Source organism: Ictalurus punctatus, chromosome 4 (genome assembly GCF_001660625.3).
Source record: "Ictalurus punctatus breed USDA103 chromosome 4, Coco_2.0, whole genome shotgun sequence".
Taxonomy (NCBI): Eukaryota; Metazoa; Chordata; class Actinopteri; order Siluriformes; family Ictaluridae; genus Ictalurus; species Ictalurus punctatus.
This window is the reverse complement of record NC_071284.1, coordinates 6261552-6282123: the sequence shown is the minus strand read 5'-3', so window position 1 is coordinate 6282123 and position 20572 is coordinate 6261552. Positions and strand designations below refer to the sequence as shown.

At 38.1% G+C, this 20572-nt stretch overlaps 1 protein-coding gene across 3 annotated transcripts in view; it reads left to right on the top strand.

Moving 5' to 3' along the window:
- b3gat1a (beta-1,3-glucuronyltransferase 1 (glucuronosyltransferase P) a) overlaps positions 1–20572 on the top strand; it is a 115195-nt gene that overhangs the window by 81659 nt on the left and 12964 nt on the right. The window contains exons 3-7 of one of the 3 annotated variants that reach the window (XM_017465208.3): positions 10694–10840; positions 11556–11673; positions 12651–12793; positions 17323–17394; positions 17487–18001. In XM_017465208.3, the coding sequence (XP_017320697.2) occupies positions 12682–12793; positions 17323–17394; positions 17487–18001 (699 nt within the window). In that variant the 5' untranslated portion in view covers positions 10694–10840; positions 11556–11673; positions 12651–12681. The remainder of the gene's footprint in view (positions 1–10693; positions 10841–11555; positions 11674–12650; positions 12794–17322; positions 17395–17486; positions 18002–20572) is intronic. The other 2 variants (XM_017465207.3, XM_017465209.3) reach the window with 2 other exon arrangements.

The window sequence follows — 20572 nt, the reverse complement described above, 5'->3', positions numbered from 1 at the left end:
GTGTGTGTCACTCTCACAGAGTCACTGAGTGAAGCTCAGTGCGCTGTAATTGAAATTTGCTCTGGTTACAATCAGCTTTGGCATTAATTTCTTTCCATGTTTGAAATGTATTCTTAACTGTGGTTCAGTCTCCACCAGCAAGAGCTTCTATTGTCCAGCTCTACTAGAGCTTGAGAGGTGAGAGAACTGGACAGATTAAAGGATTAAAGTGCCGCTATATCGCTCTCTTTAGGTATAGATGAAGCAAGGGCGAAATCACACTGCCAACATCTGCAGGTAGTTGAATGGCAAAGTCAACTCATAGTATTTGCTGATTAATGCAACACAGAAAAACTGCACTTATTAAAGGGGTCATATCATGATTTTTTAAAATGTTTTAAAATATTTTGTTCATTGGGTGTAATAGAATAGGTTAACATGCTTTAACGCCTTGTACTCGCATAGGTTCAGGAAGCTGTCCTCTGTAAAATGTGCGGTGCACAAGCAAACGTTTGGGTTGTACTACTCAGGAACAGCGTTATGAATAAACAGTAACCACTGATTCATAATTTCATGCGTTTTCAGAAGGCTAAACAAAGGGGTTTTGCTTTCGTACCAAAACACAGAGCGTCTCTACGACCTGTCGCCAAACAGTTCACTGACGCTTCGCCTTCTTTTTTCGCACGTGCTTTTAGGCGGGATTATGCCGATAGTGCACGGTGTGTCGTAGATACGTTAAGGAAATAATATCTGGACTTCGAACGATGTGTTTTGGGCAGGTCTGGAGCAGTGTTCTCTGTTAGATAAAATAAATCCATTTGGGGAGACTATGAGCTTTGTGATTTTGCAGATCTAATACATGCACAAACAGGTACATCACACACCCAAACAAAAGGAAAACATTAAAAATCATGACATGACTCCTTTAATAATTTGGGAGATGATTGAATCAAGAGTGTTTTTGCTCCGGCCTCGGTTACACTTCTACCAAAAGCTAATGCATGTAAATATATTTATCACTTTCTTGTATGAAATTCAATATGAATTTTTCAGTTAAAGCCCAGACTCCAAATTGCATCAACTGGAGTGTATAAATCTGTGTAACTGCTGGCAGTGAGCCTGCAGGAGTGGAGCCAAGTCCTATCCATAATAAGTGGTCTATTAATATTTGATTTTTTATTTTAAAAAAAAATGTAAAAAGAAGAAGATGGACAAATCCATTCTTGGGTATTAATAGACCCTAAAATGAAATATACAGTTTTTAGTTATTAGTTCAGGCACTTGTGTTGGATAATGTTAAATGGTTAGGTTATGAGAGAAATATTCTTTCAGAACAATGATATTTCTTTCATAAAGAAAATGAGTGAATGAATGAATGAAAAAATCTGCATGGATTTAAGTACTTGCACAGAATTGTCAGTCCATCCATCCATTTTTCATACCGCTTATCCTACACAGGGTTGTGAGGGAGTCTGGAACCTCTCCCAGGGAACTCGGGGCACACACATTCACACGCTCCGGACAATTTGGAAATGGCAATCTCATGTCTTTGGACTGGGGGAAGAAACCAGAGTACCTGGAGGAAACCCCTGAATACAAACTCTGTATACACAGGACGGAGGCGGGATTCAAACCCACAACCCCGGAGATGAAGGAGCTGAAGGAGCTGCTGTTTGTTAGAGACTCTGGCTAGTGAACAAGTCGGCTCTTTGAGTCGGCTCTTATAGGTGAACCCTGAGAGCCTCGCTGATTTTTATTCGAGGCGAATAATGATATTTTGTTCATTAGAAGATAAAGTAAGTTTTTACGAAACTTCAGACATGGTTAAGCAAAGAAGGACAATCACTGGTCAAAACATTACAGACTTTAACTGGCTTAGAAAAAGAAATGGCAATGAACCGTTTGGGAGTCGACTCTCATTGAAATACTGATCCACATGAACCGACTCATTGAAAAGGGTGGGGAAATTGGCACTACACAGGAAACTAGTTACATGATCATTTCAACCACTTTCAATTAGCCAGAAGTAGAAAGGATTTAGTAAGACTGTAGTGACAATATGCATTTGTCTGGCATTGTAAACATTACATGTATACATTGAAACATTGTAATGTATACATATAAGTTGTGGAAACTTATAAAGATGATAAAGGGGACGATTTAGAGCAAAAAGGAAGGCTTCAGTTTTAGTCAATAAGTCAGTTTTAGTCCCTATAATTCTTCAGATGAATACTTTTCAGTTTTATTTGAATAAAGTACCAGTATGACGGAGCTGAAAATTAGTTACTAACGGTGCGGTGTGATGCGGAGGGCCATTAACATCTTGAAGTTGATGATTTTTCAAAATAATATCTTTATTGAAGAATGACACATCGTACATTTTATCCATTCGTAGTTATGTTTAATATTCTGGAGTGTCCACAAAGCAAGTTAGTTACTGTTATTACCTTTGTAAGTTATAAATAAGTCATTCCCTCACCTGCCTCTCTTTTTTTCTCTCTTCTGAAGTCTATGACGCAGAAATACAGCTTGTCATGTTGCACAGCAACAACAAAGTGCAAAGTCCTCTATCCTGAAGACTTTCTCATTTTGTTGTAGAAATGATAACGCATTAGAATGATTGTATTAATATGAACCTGTGATTTGACTTGGAGTTAGAACTACTATCAGCGCTGCTGCCGTAGAAAATGAATCAACATCTTCTGACCAATCAGGTACGAGAATTTAGCAGAGTTGTGGTATGGTATACTGTACTACAACTATACTATGGTATGCTGTACTAAAAGAATAAGAGTTGGAGAGCTGCAGCTTCCCAGGTCCAGGGCTCGGCTGACCCGTTTAATTTTTCATCAGCACTGAGGCAGTGTGTTTGACTGAGACACGCCCCAAACCATCAGTCTTCATCACCTTCTGCTTACTCACCTTTTACAGAGAATGAAAAAGTCATTCGCTTTTAAATCAGAGCCAGGAAGACGCTCAGCGCAGTAGCCTGATTACATTATCAAACCATATAATTACACACAAATGTGTACCTGAGGCAGTACTGGCATTCAGTAGCGTACAATATCAGCGATGGTTAAACATGTTTCATCTCTTAATCCTCAGGTTCTGTTCACTGCTTAGCAATGGATGACTCACTGATGCAGGCCATTTATTTAGATTTCACAGCAATGTACTTGTAAAATTGTGACACAAGCATGATCTGACAGTGGAAAATCTCGAACTATCAATAAAAATCTAATTTTGTAAAAATAATAATAATAATAATAATTTTTACATTATGTATGCAATAGACTAAATACACAGAATGATTTAACTGACCGAATTACCGTAGCAGAGCTTGTTTTCCTTTTATATTACTGATTTACAGTACTGTGCAAAAGGCCTCCTATTTTTCGACACTCTTTTTTTTTTTGTACAAATTTTGTAATAGAGGTTTATTTTATGACTTTTGCATTATTGAGGCAGAACAAAACATTTTATATTTCCAAACATTACTTTTCCAAGCACAAATTAAATGCTACAGAAGAAGAGTTTGTACAGCAGTAAAGAAAGAAACATATTATGTAACAGACCACTTTCTAGGGAAAAAAACATAAAGCTGGGTTTTGCACGCAAATAAATTTGCGGCAGTCAGAGTCTCCAGAACTGTAACAGATTCGCCAAGCCAATTTCCTTATAAAACTGCACCAATTGTAGTCCCCGGTTTTTTTTTTTTGTTTTTGTTTTTTTTAAAGCAAAGGGTTGTCACACCATATAATGAGTTTGTTTAGTGCATCGTGGTCTGCTATGTTTTTTGTAGAAATGTTTCATTTCATTATTTTCTAAGGCATCATTGCTTTACAGCATTTCTTTGCATGTACCTAAGACTATTGCGCCGTACTGTATATTATACACACTCTGTTCACCTTCATCTATCCATCCATCTATTTTCCATACTGCTTATCCTACACAGGGTCATGTGGAGTCTGAAGCCTATCTCAGGGTGTTTGCACAGCTGGCTCGTTTGGAACGTTTGTTTTGGAACCTGGCATGTTTTCTCCTTTGGTTTGGTTCGTTTAGACGTATATGAACACGGCAATTGCGCTCGGATCAGCACCAAAACAATCGGACCGATATCGGCTTGAAACAGGGGAGTATCCAGGACCAATATGGTTGGGCTGGAGTCAACATGCTCTGACTCCAAGGTCTTTACTGCGCAGAGTCTGGCTCCAATTTTGACCAGAGCTAAAATCAAAAATGGCGACTTTCAATTCGACCAAACCAAAAGGCTTTAAATGTGCACAATGGTACGTTATGTTGTCCACTCATGTATACAGTCATTGGTCCTCCCAGAGTTAAACACAAACTAGGTATATTAACGTCTGGTTAATTAGTCCTTGTTTCTGCTCATTCCGTCAACTCGTACGCTACTTCTGATTAAAAATGGGTCTTGATAAATACACTTTATGTGTAATGCATCACTGACTGAGCGAGACTGAACATGAAGCCATGACTCACTCGCTCCATTCATTCATTTTATACAATTATTGGTTAGGAATTTAATATTTATACATAATATTAAACAGTTGTTTAGGAAAATATGTTAAATCTAACATATATCCAAGCAGGCATGTAGGTCAATTTCAAATTCACCCACAGCTTTCTGATGTTGTTTCTCCCCTTTTTTTTTTTTCTGTAGACGTGTGATACAAAGTACAAAGAGGATTAGTCAGTCTGTACAGAATTCCGTGGAGTTTTTTTTTTTTATGATTGTTGCGGCTAAAAATGTTTCATTTTGCTGTGGCTTTTTGTGCTTTTTTTTTTTGCAGAAAACTATTTGAATTGGCGAAACGACAATGGCACGGAATAGTTCTGCACGGTCTTTCGAAGTGACGTTTGTTAATAAATGAGACCTTTTAGCTGTACTCATGTTTGACGCACATGAATCGAAGAGGGCTTTGGCTGAATGTGCCTTGTGATGATGTCACATGTCCCACGTCACATAACCCAAATCTGTGGAATTTTTTAAAAATTGCAGGCTCCTTAAAATATTATAGCGTTTGATTGATTTTGTGTTCATTTCTGCGATCACAAAAGCGCTAAATCCTGGAGGGACTGATTAGTAGAAAAAGTGAAAACAAGTGAAAATATCTTGAATAGAGTTCATTTGATCTAGTATTTACTATTATAAGATTACAGTAAGCTAGGTGTAAGATTTTTAATCCTTTACACATTCTTTACTAACATAAAGCTTGAAACAATCTCATTCTATTTTCAAATAATTTTTATAATTTTAAGTATTTACTTCATGAAACAAGGACAATTATTTGCCAACAGAAAAAAAAACAATTTGAAGCTTGAAATGAGTAAGATCACCAAAGAAAGGATGAATAATCTTATATAATCATTTCAATACATTTGCCCATATTCAATATATTGTCATGTGATACACAAGATACTTTTTTTTTTTTTTTTTTTTTTTGCAGCATCCCCATATGTTATTATTTATATATATTTTTGCATCACCTCTGTATTGAAAGACTTTTGTGTCTTATCCAAACATGATATTTTCCTAATGGTTTCGATTTCAGTGGATTTAATTTCCATCCATCCATCCATCTTCTATACCGCTTTATCCTTTTCAGGGTCAGGGGGAAATCTGGAGCCTATCCCAGGGAGCATCGGGCACAAGGGAGGGTACACCCTGGACATGGCGCCAGTCCATCGCAGGGCACACAATCACACACACCCACACACCCATTCATACACTACGGACACTTTAGACATGTCAATCAGCCTACCATGGATGTCTTTGGACTGGGGGAGGAAACCGGAGTACCCGGAGGAAACCCCAGCAGCACGGGGAGAACATTGGATTTTATTTGAACTTTTTTAATTCGTTCATTTTCCATTCAGTTTTTAAAGTGCACCTTTTTCCTACCTGCATAAAAGAGCCCAATGAAAACTCCCTAAGTTAAAATAAATAAATAAATACAAAAAGCTCTCCATGTGCTTGAGGAGGCTGGGCAGTATCACCTTATTACTCACAAGTCAAAAAGACAAGAACACAAACTCTTCCACATACAAACTGGATTTTAATGTTCTTCGGAGAACTCGATCCGAGCACATGGAAATGACATAATATTCTCCAATTTGATAAAAGGTTAATAGACCTTTTATCTAATGGGTCATTATGACCTGAACAGAACGCACAGGTTATGATCTGTAGGATGGAAAATGGTGATGCTCCTGAATAAAAAATGAGAATGTGGTATTAAGCTGTCAGAAAGGGTTGGAGATTCTAATAAATAAAGTCAGTACATAGTCTGTAGAATGACTGTATTCCCTAATGCGGTTTCCTTTTGTCAGAAAATCACTCACTGTCACACCACAGCGAATAGCACCATCCACACATCTCTCTTTTTTTGTGTGTTGATATGCATTCTCCAGAGATCAAATTGTTTTTTAACTTGTCCTGAATGTAATCACTCAATCAGTGTGTATATTGGGTCTGCTGAAACACAAACTGTCCTTGGTGAATATCAGTTTATTTACTTGTCCCCCTCCCTTACCCCTTCTCTGTGATGCATTCTCTGAGCAAGCTGCGTTTTGTGCATTCCATGTGAATCCTCTGGCAAAAAAAAAAAAAACCCTCTCTGCCTGGTTTGACCTGTTTGCTCTTTTCATTTTGATGTTTATGGTCTAAGGGGTCAGAGTGAATCGTGCTTAAAGCTTTTTCTCTCCAGTCTCCTGTAAATAAAGCTGTGTGTGTGTGGAGAAGTACAGTAGTGAAGAAAAGACTGTAGTTACATTCATGATCACAGAGCAGGGTCTAATGATGATGGCTTATTAGGCAGTTATGAATGAAGCAGAAGAGGTCAAAGGACAGATAAATAGAAGTCGAGAGCTTCCTTCAGGAGTTTTTCCAAACATACAGTAAAATTAGTCATATCCACCAATAGCAGCGGATAAGTGTACAATGTTAGCATGTCAAGCACCTGGATGAATGCAAGAAAATACATTAAATAAAATGCCTAATTCATATAAATTAATTAATTAATATAAATATACACTGATCAGCCATAACATCAAAACCACTGAGAGGTGACGTGAATAAAATGTATTATCTAGTTGGAGTGGCACCTGTTAAGGGGTGGGATATATTAGGCAGCAAGAGTTACAGTCTACAGTTAAGTCTCACTAGACAATAAGAGTAAATTGCTGTTAAGCCCCACCCACATGTGAGGTTTGTGCCAGAATGATGAACGTAAACTTGCAGAGTGTAAATGAAAATTTTGAAAGCGTAAACGAAACCTCTGGCAGTGCATTCAAAAACCATGATTAACAACGAACGCTGTTTATTTGAAGACCATGTTAAAGTTTTGTCACTGAGTTCACTGTTTTTCTTCTTTCTCACTGTATATTTTCAATATATATAGAGTATATACAGCACTGTGCAAAAGTCCAACTTTTTTCAGAACAAACTGTTATAGATTTTTATTTTATGACAGTCAGTACAAAAACATTTTAGATTTCCAAACATAAGTTTTCTATGACAGAAAAAAATTTTGTTTTTTTGGGGGGTTTTTTTATGTCATTGAAGAAACCAGCATATTAAGTGGTAAGAGACACTTTTCATAATGATGATATATAAAAACACAATGAAGGCTGCTGGGTGTTGCTGGAAAAATAAGAAGCAAGTGCAACAGTCAAAGTCTACAGAAGAACTATAGCTGGTTGAGCAAGATGCTCAATAAAACTTACAGCTCATTTCCTTATAAAACTGCACTAATTCTACCTGAGACTACTTTTTTTTAAGCAAAGGGTCATTACACCAAATATTGACTTTGTTTCATTTATTACTGTTTATTGCTCTTTATAGTATTTTTTTAAAATGGAGAAACATTTAACTGAATCATTTTTGAAGGCATCTTTTCTCTACAGTATTTCTTTGCATGCGCCTGAGACTTTGGCACACTACTATATATATATATATATATATATATATATATATATATATATATATATATATATATATATATATATATATATTGTTTCACAACAATAAGGTGGCAAAGGTCTTGGGAGAGCTCTTTGCTTTTACCCATCATGAGATGTTTCTTGTGTGACACCTTGATAACAAAAAGCCATTATATAGACCATCAATTTACTAACCCAGCTGATATTACTTTGCACAAATAGGGGGTATAATTACTTACGGATTTCAGCTGGTTCCTTGCCTTACCTTGCCTTGGAGAACTGCTTTTTCTTAGCATCTTCAATACTTTTTTTCCTTTGTCATTCCCCTTTATTACACATAACTTCATTTATGGACATTAATGTTTGGATTTCTTTATATATGTGGATTTCTTGAGTTAATACCAAAGTCTGGTGTTCAATACTTATTTCCCCCACTGTGTGTGTGTGTGTGTGTGTGTGTGTGTGTGTGTGTGTGTGTGTGTGTGTGTGTGTGTGTGTGTGTGTGTGTGTGTGTGTGTGTATACAGTATATATATATATATATATATTGGGAAATATATATACATATAAAAAATACCACACATTATAACTCATTTAATTAATGATTCTACAAGGGTTTATGGAATTTATTGTATTTTACAGTTAAAAAGTTTGGGTCCATGCAGTGGAAAACTTGGACTTATTCGAAGCAGGTGGAAAACACTAAAATAACTTATGGGTACAATTTCCATGCATTTATCTCAAGATACTGATAGCATCCTCACCTGACAGGATGATTGCCTCCAGTATTAAGGCAAGAGGAAATGTAATCAAGCATGAGAAAAGAAATGACACAATTTCTTCTTTATTTTTTTTTTATTCCATGGGATTTTTTTGGTACATGGATAGTGACGCTCATTTTTGTACATTGTCCTTTTTGTAAAACCAGCTTCAGGCATCTGAAATCAATACGTCACTTTTAGATTTCACCTTTGCTGACGTGCACAAATAAAGTGACAGGCACGTCAATAATGACCTTTTGTGGCTCCTCTCCTCAGGGAAGCTCCAGTCATTACTGAAACGTATTCAAAGTGCTGGCTAGACTTAAGAAATGAGCTGCTAAGTATACAAGAGGCTTTTCATTAAGCTCCCTCTTTGTTCTGCGACCCAAACATTAGCAAGCGCAACCGAATCAGCATGTTCAGTAGACACAGTGGAGATAAGAGATTATTATTTGAACAGAGGTGCCTTGCTCGTCTTCGGCATAATAAAGAATCAGAGTGTCGCCGTGTCACGAACATGGCAGAGTCGTCACTGTTCAATTTGCATCTTGTGCGTTGAACTTCTCTTGTCGTGCACCAGTAATCTCTGTGACAACTGGTTAGCCACCAGTTAGATGATGATTTGTTCACGGCTGGTTAGCTCTGCCTGTTATCCGGACCAGCTCAGACATTGATTGTTAAGGTCTATAACTCAGCCTGTGATGTTTAGCATTCTCCTCCACGTGCTTTTGCTGATGATACATGCATTACCCGTTCAGGGAAGGAGGAAATTGACAGATAATTGAACTCCACCCCCTCCACTCCACCTCCACATTTATTTCTCTAGCACACACTCAGAGTATTGCCGCAGGCATCTGGACATCACCTGTGTGATTGCTTGGTTGTAACATCAGCAATGACGAGACCAGACCTGCCTGAGCAAATGTCTATCAGAAAACTCATGTCTTCACATGCTCGTCAGACGCAAATCCATTTTATTTATTTTTTACATCACTATTGTAAATATTGACAAAATTCTCTCTCTTAAAAGAACTAACACGTCAAACTCCCTCAGGGTACAGTGCCTCCACATAAAAGCCTCCATTAAATAGACAAGCCAGCAATAATTAATAATGCAATAGATGTAACACCACTGCTCACCAATCGACCACTGAGTGTCATTTCGTCTACCATAATGAAAGGGTAAAGGTCAGTAACATGCTTCTGAAGCCCCAGCTTGTAATTATGATTTGATCACACGCTCATTAATAAATTAATATCAAAATATCTTCTCATTTGTTTTCTGCCATTGACACAAATGAACACATTTTCCCTTTAATGATGAAATGTATTCACAATTGTCTGGACTCAAGAAATGCGTTTTATAATTTTGAAATGAAAGCATTTCTCTCTGATGCATGGCATCAATCTTCTTATTATTATCACTATTAAACCATGGTATTTATATTGATTTATATTTCCATTCTGTCAGCTCCTGTTGCTCTTCGCATAAACCAAATGTGGGGGAGTGTGAATCAACATTTAAACAATAGCACACACACACACACACGCACACACACACACACACACACGCACACACATGCCTTCATCATATATGCATGTCGGGATGCGTTTCAGTTCTAAATGTTTTGGAACAATGTCATTCTTCATTGTTTACAAGAAACAGGGCCCAATAGACTCTCGCTCTTTTAAAGTCGGACTCATTTGCTGCGTCCCAATTCGCCTGCTTATACTACGCACTAAACGTATGTACTCTTTTTGTGTGTAGCAAAAGAGTATGCACGTACTGGGACATACTAACACGTCACGTAAAGGAAGAAAATGTTGTAGCCTAGTTACACGCACTCTCACTATAAACAAACTCCTCTTTGCCTTTTGAGCTTTTCTTCTTTCATTATTTGTTATAAAATTTATACTATATAATTGAATTTACCATTCCCTTGATTTCTTTTTCCACATTTCATTTCCACCTCTTGTAATTAAATACTGAAGACCCATCACCGACGTTACACTCGTCCGCCAGGTTGAGTTTGGCGAAGCAAACCGTTACGCAAGGAGATGTGGGCAATATCAGCTGAAAAAGTGTCCACGGAACCACATTTCGAAAATCTGCCGGAAATACTGTAGTAGAGCATCCGGGTACGTTTGGGATACTCATTTCAACATACTATGATTTTGGGCATGCTAATTCTCATTTCTGATACTATTTAGCACGGACAGTAGGTGAATTGGGACCATCACTTGTGCTTCTGAGGCAGTGGGAGGGATGAATATTATAAATATTGTATCTGAATCCTATTAGAAAGTTATATTAACAAGGTCATGTGATGTCATACATATGTGAAGTGTCATAGTATCGTATGATGTCATAAATATGTGAAAAGTGTCATAGTATCACATGACGTCATACATATGTGAAAAGTGTCATAGTATCACATGACGTCATACATATGTGAAAAGTGTCATAGTATCACATGACGTCATACATATGTGAAGTGTCATAGTATCGTATGATGTCATAAATATGTGAAAAGTGTCATAGTATTGTATATATGTGTGGTTGGAATTTGGTTGAATTCAGTTCTGTATTGTAATAGCAAAATTCTAAGAAATGATCCCTAACCTTAACTTTTGCAACTCAAGTTATGAGATTTTTTACTTTGTTGAGGTTTTTTACTTTCTTTAATGTAGTAAATATTCCCAGATGAAACGTTTTAATAAGATCTATACTATTAGTATTTTATTAAAAGTCTAATTACTCAAACTCTTTAACTTTTCCATGTAGAATATTTGTTTAGCATACTGTATCTGTTGATTAAATTATTTTGTTATATTGTGTGTGTGTGTATTGTAGGTTCTGTTCTTTGCTGTATAAGATGACCTGGGCGGTGATGGCCTGGTGCGAAATCTCTAACAAGCGGCTTTTGGAGCTGCACGTCCAACACACATCTGTCCATCGCTTATAACCACGGGTAAGAGAGGATACCCTATATAAACACACACACACACACACACACACACACACACACGTACATTCACCAATTCAGTTTACTTCATCATGCAGTCAGTCAGTTTATGGTCGGTTATAAATCTAGTGCTGATGTCAAAGAGGCCAAAATTACACTTTTCATTATTAGGATATGTCACATGTCATGTTCATGTTCAGGTATTATAGTCTTTACCGTACAGTTAATTCTCGATCCTTATTTGTAATAATGTAATAATAAACAGATTTAAATCGTTAATCACTTTTAAAACATTATTTAACAAAGGACATTTTGGAAGGAGTCTCCAGCACTTTGTAACAGTCCGAGGTAGAGGTGTAACATTAAGTCTTGTACCACGTTTATGTTTTGCACTTTTAACAAGTTACATTTTAGTATTATTAACTTCAAGAGGAAGTGAGTTCCCGAGTGTTTATAGCTGCTATAACATAAGCGATAATATCAACGAACTTGTTTTGCGGACGTTCCACAACATTAAAAGTAACTATAAAGGGATAAAATGCGTGACACGATATTCTTCAATGAACGAACAATTGGAATCATTGGCAAATTGCTGCAGTATATGGGAAATAAAACACTTCAGAACATGCTCTTATTGTAAAATAATATACTTCAGGGTGTCATGTCAGGCCACATCACACCCCTCCATAGTTGATTATTTTCCTAAATCTGCACAACCTGTAGTGTTTTAGTCCTTATGTAATAGTGAGTCACAAGCAAAGCATTCAACACCAAAAGTTGGCTCTGATAATCATTTGCTTGTAGAACCCCGCAGTTAACCAAAAGGAAGCTTCAACCTCCACTTATCTTAATAGCACACATACAAATAGAGTGCTAATGTGCAGGAGCACTAAACAGGATAGACATGTACAACCACAATCAGCCTATTTTAGTAGGCCCACATTCTCTTTTTCACACTGATGCACTTTACCATCTTCATGCAGGTAATGACCAGGCACAGAATCAACCCTGGAGATGCCGAAGAGAAGAGACATTCTTGCCATCGTGTTAATCGTGTTACCTTGGACTCTGCTCATCACTGTGTGGCACCAGAGCGCCATCGCCCCCCTGCTCGCTATCCGCAAGGGTAATCAGACCTCTTTGTGTTTCAAAATTACATATTCACATCATGTCACGTCAACAAACAAAATGTTTCATTGGAGGTTTTCTTCTAATAGTTGGTACATAAATCACACACTATTAGTAAACTGTTGCTGCAGTCACACGCTCAATAGATGGTCTTCAGTTTTCCACTCGGCTTTTGTGCACCGCTAGTGCCGGCTACTGTAGTTAGCTATTACAATCTCGTGTTGTGGCATAATCTCAATATTTGAAACGATTTCATTTACCAACAAACATCACTGAGAAAGACCGTGCAGAACAATTTCGTGCAATTGCAAATTTGCCAATTTATGCAGTTTTTTGGAAAAAAAAAAAAAAAAAAAAAAGCACAAAATACTCTTGCAAATGTAGAGAAAAAATAGCCACAGCAAAATCAAGCATTTTTGGCTGTAACAATCACAAAACTGAACTATGTACTATCGACTGACGATGTCCCTTCATGTTTCTAATGAAACAGTAATGAATGGTTAATAATAATGTATATTCAAAAGTTGTTTTTTTAATCTACAACATAATATTTTTTAAGTACATGATTTTGACCTGCTGTAAGTCTGTTTGTTTATATTCAAGCAAAATTTTCCAAAGATATAGAGTAAAACATTTAGTTTATATACAACACCAATTCCGAAAAAGTTGGGACAGTATGGAAAATGCAAAAAAATAAAAATAAAAAAAATAACAAAAAGAGTCCTTTGAAAATTCAGTTCATCCTGTACTATATTGAAAACACATTATTAACACATTATTTCATGTTTTACTTTGTGAATTTAATTTATTTTTGAAAATATTCACTCATTTCAAATGATGATGACTGCAACACACTCCAAAAAAGTGTGTTGTGCGACAGTCAATTGTTTACCATGGTGTAACATCACCTTTTCTTTTAATAACACTTATTAAGCGTTTGGGCGCTGAAGACACCAATTCAATTCAATTCAGTTTTATTTGTATAGCGCTTTTAACAATGGACATGGTCCCAAAGTAGCTTTACAGAAATATATAAATTCAGGATATTGATTTTAAATGTATGAATTTATCCCTAATGAGCAAGCCAGAGGGGACTGTGAAAAGGAAAAACTCCCTGAGTGAAGAAGAAACCTCGAGAGGAACTCAAAAGGGAACCCGTCCTCATCTGGGTAACAACAGATGCAATGTGCAATTATAAATAAATCCCTTCTATAAATGTGCTAATATTACATGGTCAAATAGTGCAGTTGTGTAACCAGGAAAATTAATTACAGTTTTTACATGAAGTCTGTTTTGTTGAACTTATCCACTGTTCACTGATGGAGACTTGAGGGCAAAACTGTTTGTGGCAATTGCAGTCCTAAAGCTATCATAGCATAACTGTTCATATGAACTGATCACCCGCACTCTCTGCTTACGCAATCATGCGTTTGTAATCCAGGCAGAATGTGGTTTGGCGTTGTCCTGCTCTGGCTGGCAGCATATGTTGCTCCAAAATGTGTACATATCTTTCTGCATTAATGCTGCCCTCACAGATGTGCATACCATGACAGACGCTGGCTTTTGAACCTGACGCTGATAACAGCTTGGATGGTCCTTTTCCTCTTTGGCTCAGAGAACACAATGGCTGTTTTGGCCAAAAACTATTTGAAATGTTAACTTGTCAGACCACAAAACACGATTCCACTGTGCTACTGTCCATCTCAGATGAGACCGAGCCCAGAGAAGTCTGTGGTGCTTCTGGACTGTGTTGATGTATGTCTGCTTTGCATAGTAAAACCTTAACCTGCATCTGTGGATGTAGCGGCGAATGGTGTTGACTGAAATAGGTTTACCAAAGTATTCCTGAGCCCATGTCTGGATATCCATTACAGACTCATGACGGTTTTTAAGACAGTGACGTCTGAGGGATCGGAGATCACGCACATTCAGAAGTGGTTTTCGGCCTTGCCTTTACGCACCGAGATTTGACCAGATTCCTTGAATCTTAATTATATTGTGCGCTGTAGAAAGTGAAATGCCCCAAATCCTACCGATTTGTCTTTGGGGAATGTTGTTCTCAAAGTGTTAAATTATTCACTGACACATCTGTTGGAAGATTGATGAGCCTCAACCCATCCTTGCTCTTGAAGGACTAGGCCTTTTTGGGAGGCTCCTTATATACTATGATTAGACGATTGCCTCACCTGTTTCACATCACCTTCTTATTTCAACTCCTCACATTGATATTAGTCCTAAATTGCCCCTGTCCCAACTTTTTTGGAACATGTTGCATGCATCAGTTTCAAAATGAGCGTTTACCTTAAAAAAAAAACTAAGCAGTTGATTAGGTGAAACAAAAAATACCACATCTTTATATGTTTTTTTTTTGTTTAAATACAAGTCAAGTACATTTAAAAATCACTCCACTTTGTTTGCATTACCATTTTCCATACTGTCCCAACTTTTCAGAATTGGGGTTGTAAACTGTAATAACCCAGTGCTGTTGTTGTTTTGAAAGAGAGTTTATCAGAGATTACATTCTCATATATATAAATATTCGTGCAGCTGCAATTTCATCACAACATTTTCTCTGTTACAATATTTAAGGAATTTCTTTCTTTCAGTCTCAATAAAACTCGCCCTATTTTTGCCCTATCACAGCCTGTATTGTGAAACCCCTGACAACACCATCCCCCCCACCCCCCACCCCCCACACCTGGTTGCACCTGACTGAAATCTAAACTTGTTCAGACCAAAAGTCATCAGGCTAATCTGTTTAGCAGCTAAACTCCAGTAGCCAAAGTACTCTGATCCATTTTAATCTCTTGAGTTATCAGAGCCAGTTATCAGATTTCTGGCTCAGGTCTCGGGTCAGCTCTCTTGCTGTCCATACCGATTTGTCATTGTGTCCTACATTTCAAACAGAAGCAGTGCTTACACTCAGACATTCTGCACCCACTATAGTCTTCTGAATAATTCAATAATGATCCCATAATTCATCACACCACTTAAGCCTATTTCACACTGCACCGACAGACACTGACCAACAGCAACACACAGTACATGTTTGTCTGGTTTTGTCAGATCTGTGTGTTAACCATGTCTCTTTGCGATGGTTGGTGTTTGTCGTTCATGGAATGTCTGAGCAGTGAGGAATGTTTTTCCAACAAACTCTGACATAATCTGACATGGGTACAAACCATCGCCATGACGGTGAGGCAAACGTCCCTGAAAACTCCATAGAAACGAAAGTCTGTTCGCTAGGTGCTAGACGTGCTAAATCAATGTAAAATGGCAGATTTCTGGACGAATCAGAAAGAAGAGGATAAATGATGTATTGATGTATTTAAAAAAAAAAAAAATAAGTTTCTTTTGTCCCATGATAAGGATCATTTGTTCTTTGTGTTTTAATCAGGTTCGTCCGCTAACCGTATGCCAAATTCCATACTCTGTTTCGTGAAGTAAGAAGCAAAATCACAACAAACGTTTATAACTTACATTTGCGTCAAAATATTATACATAATGAATGATCTAATAAAGGTCTCAGCTTACCACATAAAATTCCTTAAGATGTCTTACCCGGAATTGTTGAAACTGCTTGGCCAAGCAACATTTTGAAAGCTCCGCACATCCTAAATTTCAGAAAGCTGTCCTGCCTCTCATGTCGCAACGACCAAGGCTTTACCCACAACCTCGTTCAATTCACTCTTCATCTTTTCAGGTGAAGAACGATACGTAAAAAACCTTAGTAATAGTAAAAGGTTGAATTTGGTAAAAGGATCATCCATTTTTAATCCAGTCTGTTGGTGCGGGTTGGGGCAGTGTGATCATGACGCTTGTGTTTCCTAACATTCTAAATCCAGCGACCAACTTTTACACGCCGGTGATCGTCAGCGTCAGTCTGCGTCTGTCTGTGCAGAGTGAACTAGGCTTTACGCACGTTAAGTACATGTCATATAACTCGGATGACAACACAGCATGACGTCACTCTTCTAAAAAACACTATTCTGAACGCATCTCGATGGACGACGATGACAAACCTGTTAACTCAGTGTGTGTGTGAGGAGTAGAATGCGTGACAGGTGTCAGCTTCAAGAAGATTTTCATGCTGAGAACAACATGTGTCAGAGCGTTTCATTTCTCTACTCAATGTCTTGTTTGTTTTATTAATGGTACTTCTAAAAACTTCTTACAAACATCAACGTGTACATCCTTTGGGTCAGATTTGCTACCAAATGAATTACATACTTACATTTAACCTCTATGTTATTTTCATTGAATATGTTTAATGTATTGTCTAAGCACTTAGAAAGACAGATTTCATTATACAATAATAGACTGAGAGTGTAAATCATTATATTTGTAATTGTGAGCGCATCATTATTTTTGCTCAAGTATTTGTCATTTTTTTCCAAATGGTCCAGCTCTACTCCTGAGATTGGACAGTTCTTTCCAAAAGCTTTAAAGGTGAAAATGTGAGGATTTGCAGCAGGTCTGAGTTTGAGGGTGTTGCCCTCTTACATTGCCTACTTTCACTCTTTCCAGCTTGTCACCATCTAGTTAAAGAGATCTTTATCATACCCGAGCGGCTAATGGTCCAACGGCACCGCCTGTCAGGTACTCCTCTTGGGCTCTTGGCATGTGTCAGACATAGTGAGAGCAGCTCCGGGGCGTTCTAATGCCTGAATTCTCTTTCTCTGTCCCTGTAGATGATGGAACCGGTGAAGGCAGACGCGACGCAGGAAGTCAAACAAGCGACTCGAAGGAGTTCTGCTCCTCTGATAAGGACATAGTGGAGGTGGTACGCACCGAGTACGTGTACACACGGCCACCTCCGTGGTCCGATGCCCTGCCTACCATCCACGTCATCACGCCAACCTACAGCCGGCCAGTGCAGAAGGCTGAGCTCACTCGGCTCGCCAACACCTTCCTGCACGTCCCCAACCTGCACTGGATCCTGGTGGAGGATGCACAGAGGAGGACGCCGCTGGTCACACGTCTGCTGAGGGAGACTGGCCTTAACTACACGCATCTGAACGTTGAGACGCCTCGTAACTACAAGCTGCGAGGGGATGCACGGGATCCCAGGATCCCACGGGGAACCATGCAGCGGAACCTGGCTCTCCGGTGGCTACGGGAGACCTTTAGCCCCAACAGCACTCAGTCAGGCATCGTCTACTTCGCTGATGATGATAACACCTACAGCCTGGAGCTATTTGAAGAGGTAAGTAGAGAAATGCAACCTGTTGTGCTATTTTAAGCAAGTATATATATATATATATATATATATATATATATATATATATATATATATATAAAATTATTGGCACAAAAAAAAACGAGTGTTTTTGGCCGCAACAATCCCAAAAAAACTCTGCAAAATCCTGTATGGACTGTTTTCTATGTCATTATCATTTGGTAAGTTAATGATCGGTCTGCTCCAGATTTTGAACGAACTTGGTCACATGTCGATCGGAGGCCACTAAAGCGAATCATGTTGTATCATATTGTGTCGTATCAGATTATCAATGGTATCGTGAAATATAGTATCAGCCTTACGAATTGAAATCTAGGTAGTGACCTACAGTTACATGGTTAGGAAATTTGCAGCCGTTGCATTGTTTCATTTCAAAACAAATGAGTAGCAGTGAAAACTGTAGGGATTTTTCTGGAATGATGGACAGGAGCTGAGATGGTTGATGACTGCCCTAATATGAGCAGCTTGCTGAGTCACCTACGTGTCTGCCTGGCAAAGAAGAATAAGAAACTGATGTATAATCTGCTTGCTGCAGGCTTGACTGCACTGTTACAACATTTCATACAGGGACTAGATGTATAGTGAAGCATTAGTATACAGTCTCAACACAACAACATGAAGGAGAAATAACGTTCACTGTTTATTATACACTAGCGCTAATTCATATCGAGACATAAAAAAAGACATGAAGTTCTCAACTTCCAGAAGGAAAAATCTAAATCTGCATGTGGATAATTTCCACCTTGACAGCAGGACTGTATTGATCAAATAATAGGAGAGCCATGGGTGAAGAATGGGCTTTTGTTTGTAGATGGAGATTGAGTGAAAGGCTCTCCATGACATATTGATGGCACTGTCATTACCTTTGTCTTGGGATCACCCGTAATGCTCAGACAGTGTCAGACATCTCCTGTCACTTCAGAGCCTCTTACTGTATAAGCTCTTTGAGACTTCTTGTCTTCTTTTTCTTGTCTCACTTACTGATCATTACAGGCTTTACAGTCTAGCCCGGTTCTTCAGCTGACGTTAAATGCCACTTTCTCATCGCATGTGCCTGCTAACAGCCTTTAGCTAATGAGAGAGCGAGAGAGACGATCCACACAGTCCTGTGCTCACTGTGTAAACAGAAATAGCTGCAAGAAAATGGCTGCACCGGTTTAAAATATCTCACAGATATCACACATACATACAGTATGTACTAAAAGAAGGATTGATTCCCACAAGGAAGCACTTCCTACTGAAATGGAATATTTGCTTCAGTTCCTTGCAGTTATGTTACAGTGCTCATTTCCGATTGGTCAGAATGCAGATGCCAATAATTGTTGCACACCTATATTTAACAAAGTTTTTTTTTTTTTTTTTTTTTTTTTTTTTAATAAACCTGTGTTGTGTTTGCAATTGTTTGATATCCATGAGAGCAAAAGATCAAAAGGTTAAACAATAAAGACAATTTTTCACAGCCTTCTTTGCTCATATTTACCAAGGGTGCCAATATTAGTGGAGGGAACTGTACGTAAATAATAGAAATGTCGACAAATCGCTGTAGAGGAATAAAACACTTCTGGAAGTGCAGTTATTAATGATCAAAATTAGTAATTGCAGAAAGTATTCCATATCTTGCATACAGAATGTCTGTTTGAAATATGGCCTCACTAATTGGTTGGACTAAGTTCGGTATTACAAATAGCACTAGACCGTAATAATAGAGGACAGGTGAAATTTTTTGGTTCAAAAGTCAAATTATTCAAAAGTCATGTTCCCATCCATGTATTTTATGCAAATTTTGGTATATCGCATAAAAAACACTGCATGGAAACACCAGATGCAAGTGAAATCTTGGCAGTGGTGGCTTGGCGGTTAAGGCTCTGGGTTACTGATCAGAAGGTTCAAGCCCCAGCGCTGCCAGGCTGCCACTGTTGGGCCCTTGAGCAAGGCCTTTAACCCTCTCTGCTCCAGGGGCGCTGCATCATGGCTGACCCTGCGCTCTGGGGTATCCGAAGGAAAGAATTTCACTGTTCTGCAATGTATATGTGATTAATAAAGACTCATTATCATTATTAAATCTCCAAAATGTATGTACTCAATTGAGGTGGATTTTATCCAATAAGAAGACGAGCATAAACTACGATGGAAACACATTTACTGAATAAATTACTCGATGTGCATCAAAAAATTCATGTGACTTTGCCTCAACAAATCATGTGATTGGATATTTGGCTGATGTTATAGGATATTCAGTGCATGTGGCCAACTTTTACAGCGCAATGGTAATGCATTATTCTGTCGGAACTGGGGCGCGGTGGGTCGGCATAACTGGACTAACCAGCGGATTGTTCAATTATAATTCATAATGGTATAGTATACATTTACTATGCTTTAATTAGAATTCTATGATTAGAAAAGAAAGCATAACATCAATTGATCGAGCATAACACTCTGCATCGATTGCAGTTCATCCTTACGAGCGTGCAAGTTAGTGTGCACATCTTTTGTGTCTCAGCCACCTTTCACAACAACCTGATACACCTCTTAAGCAAG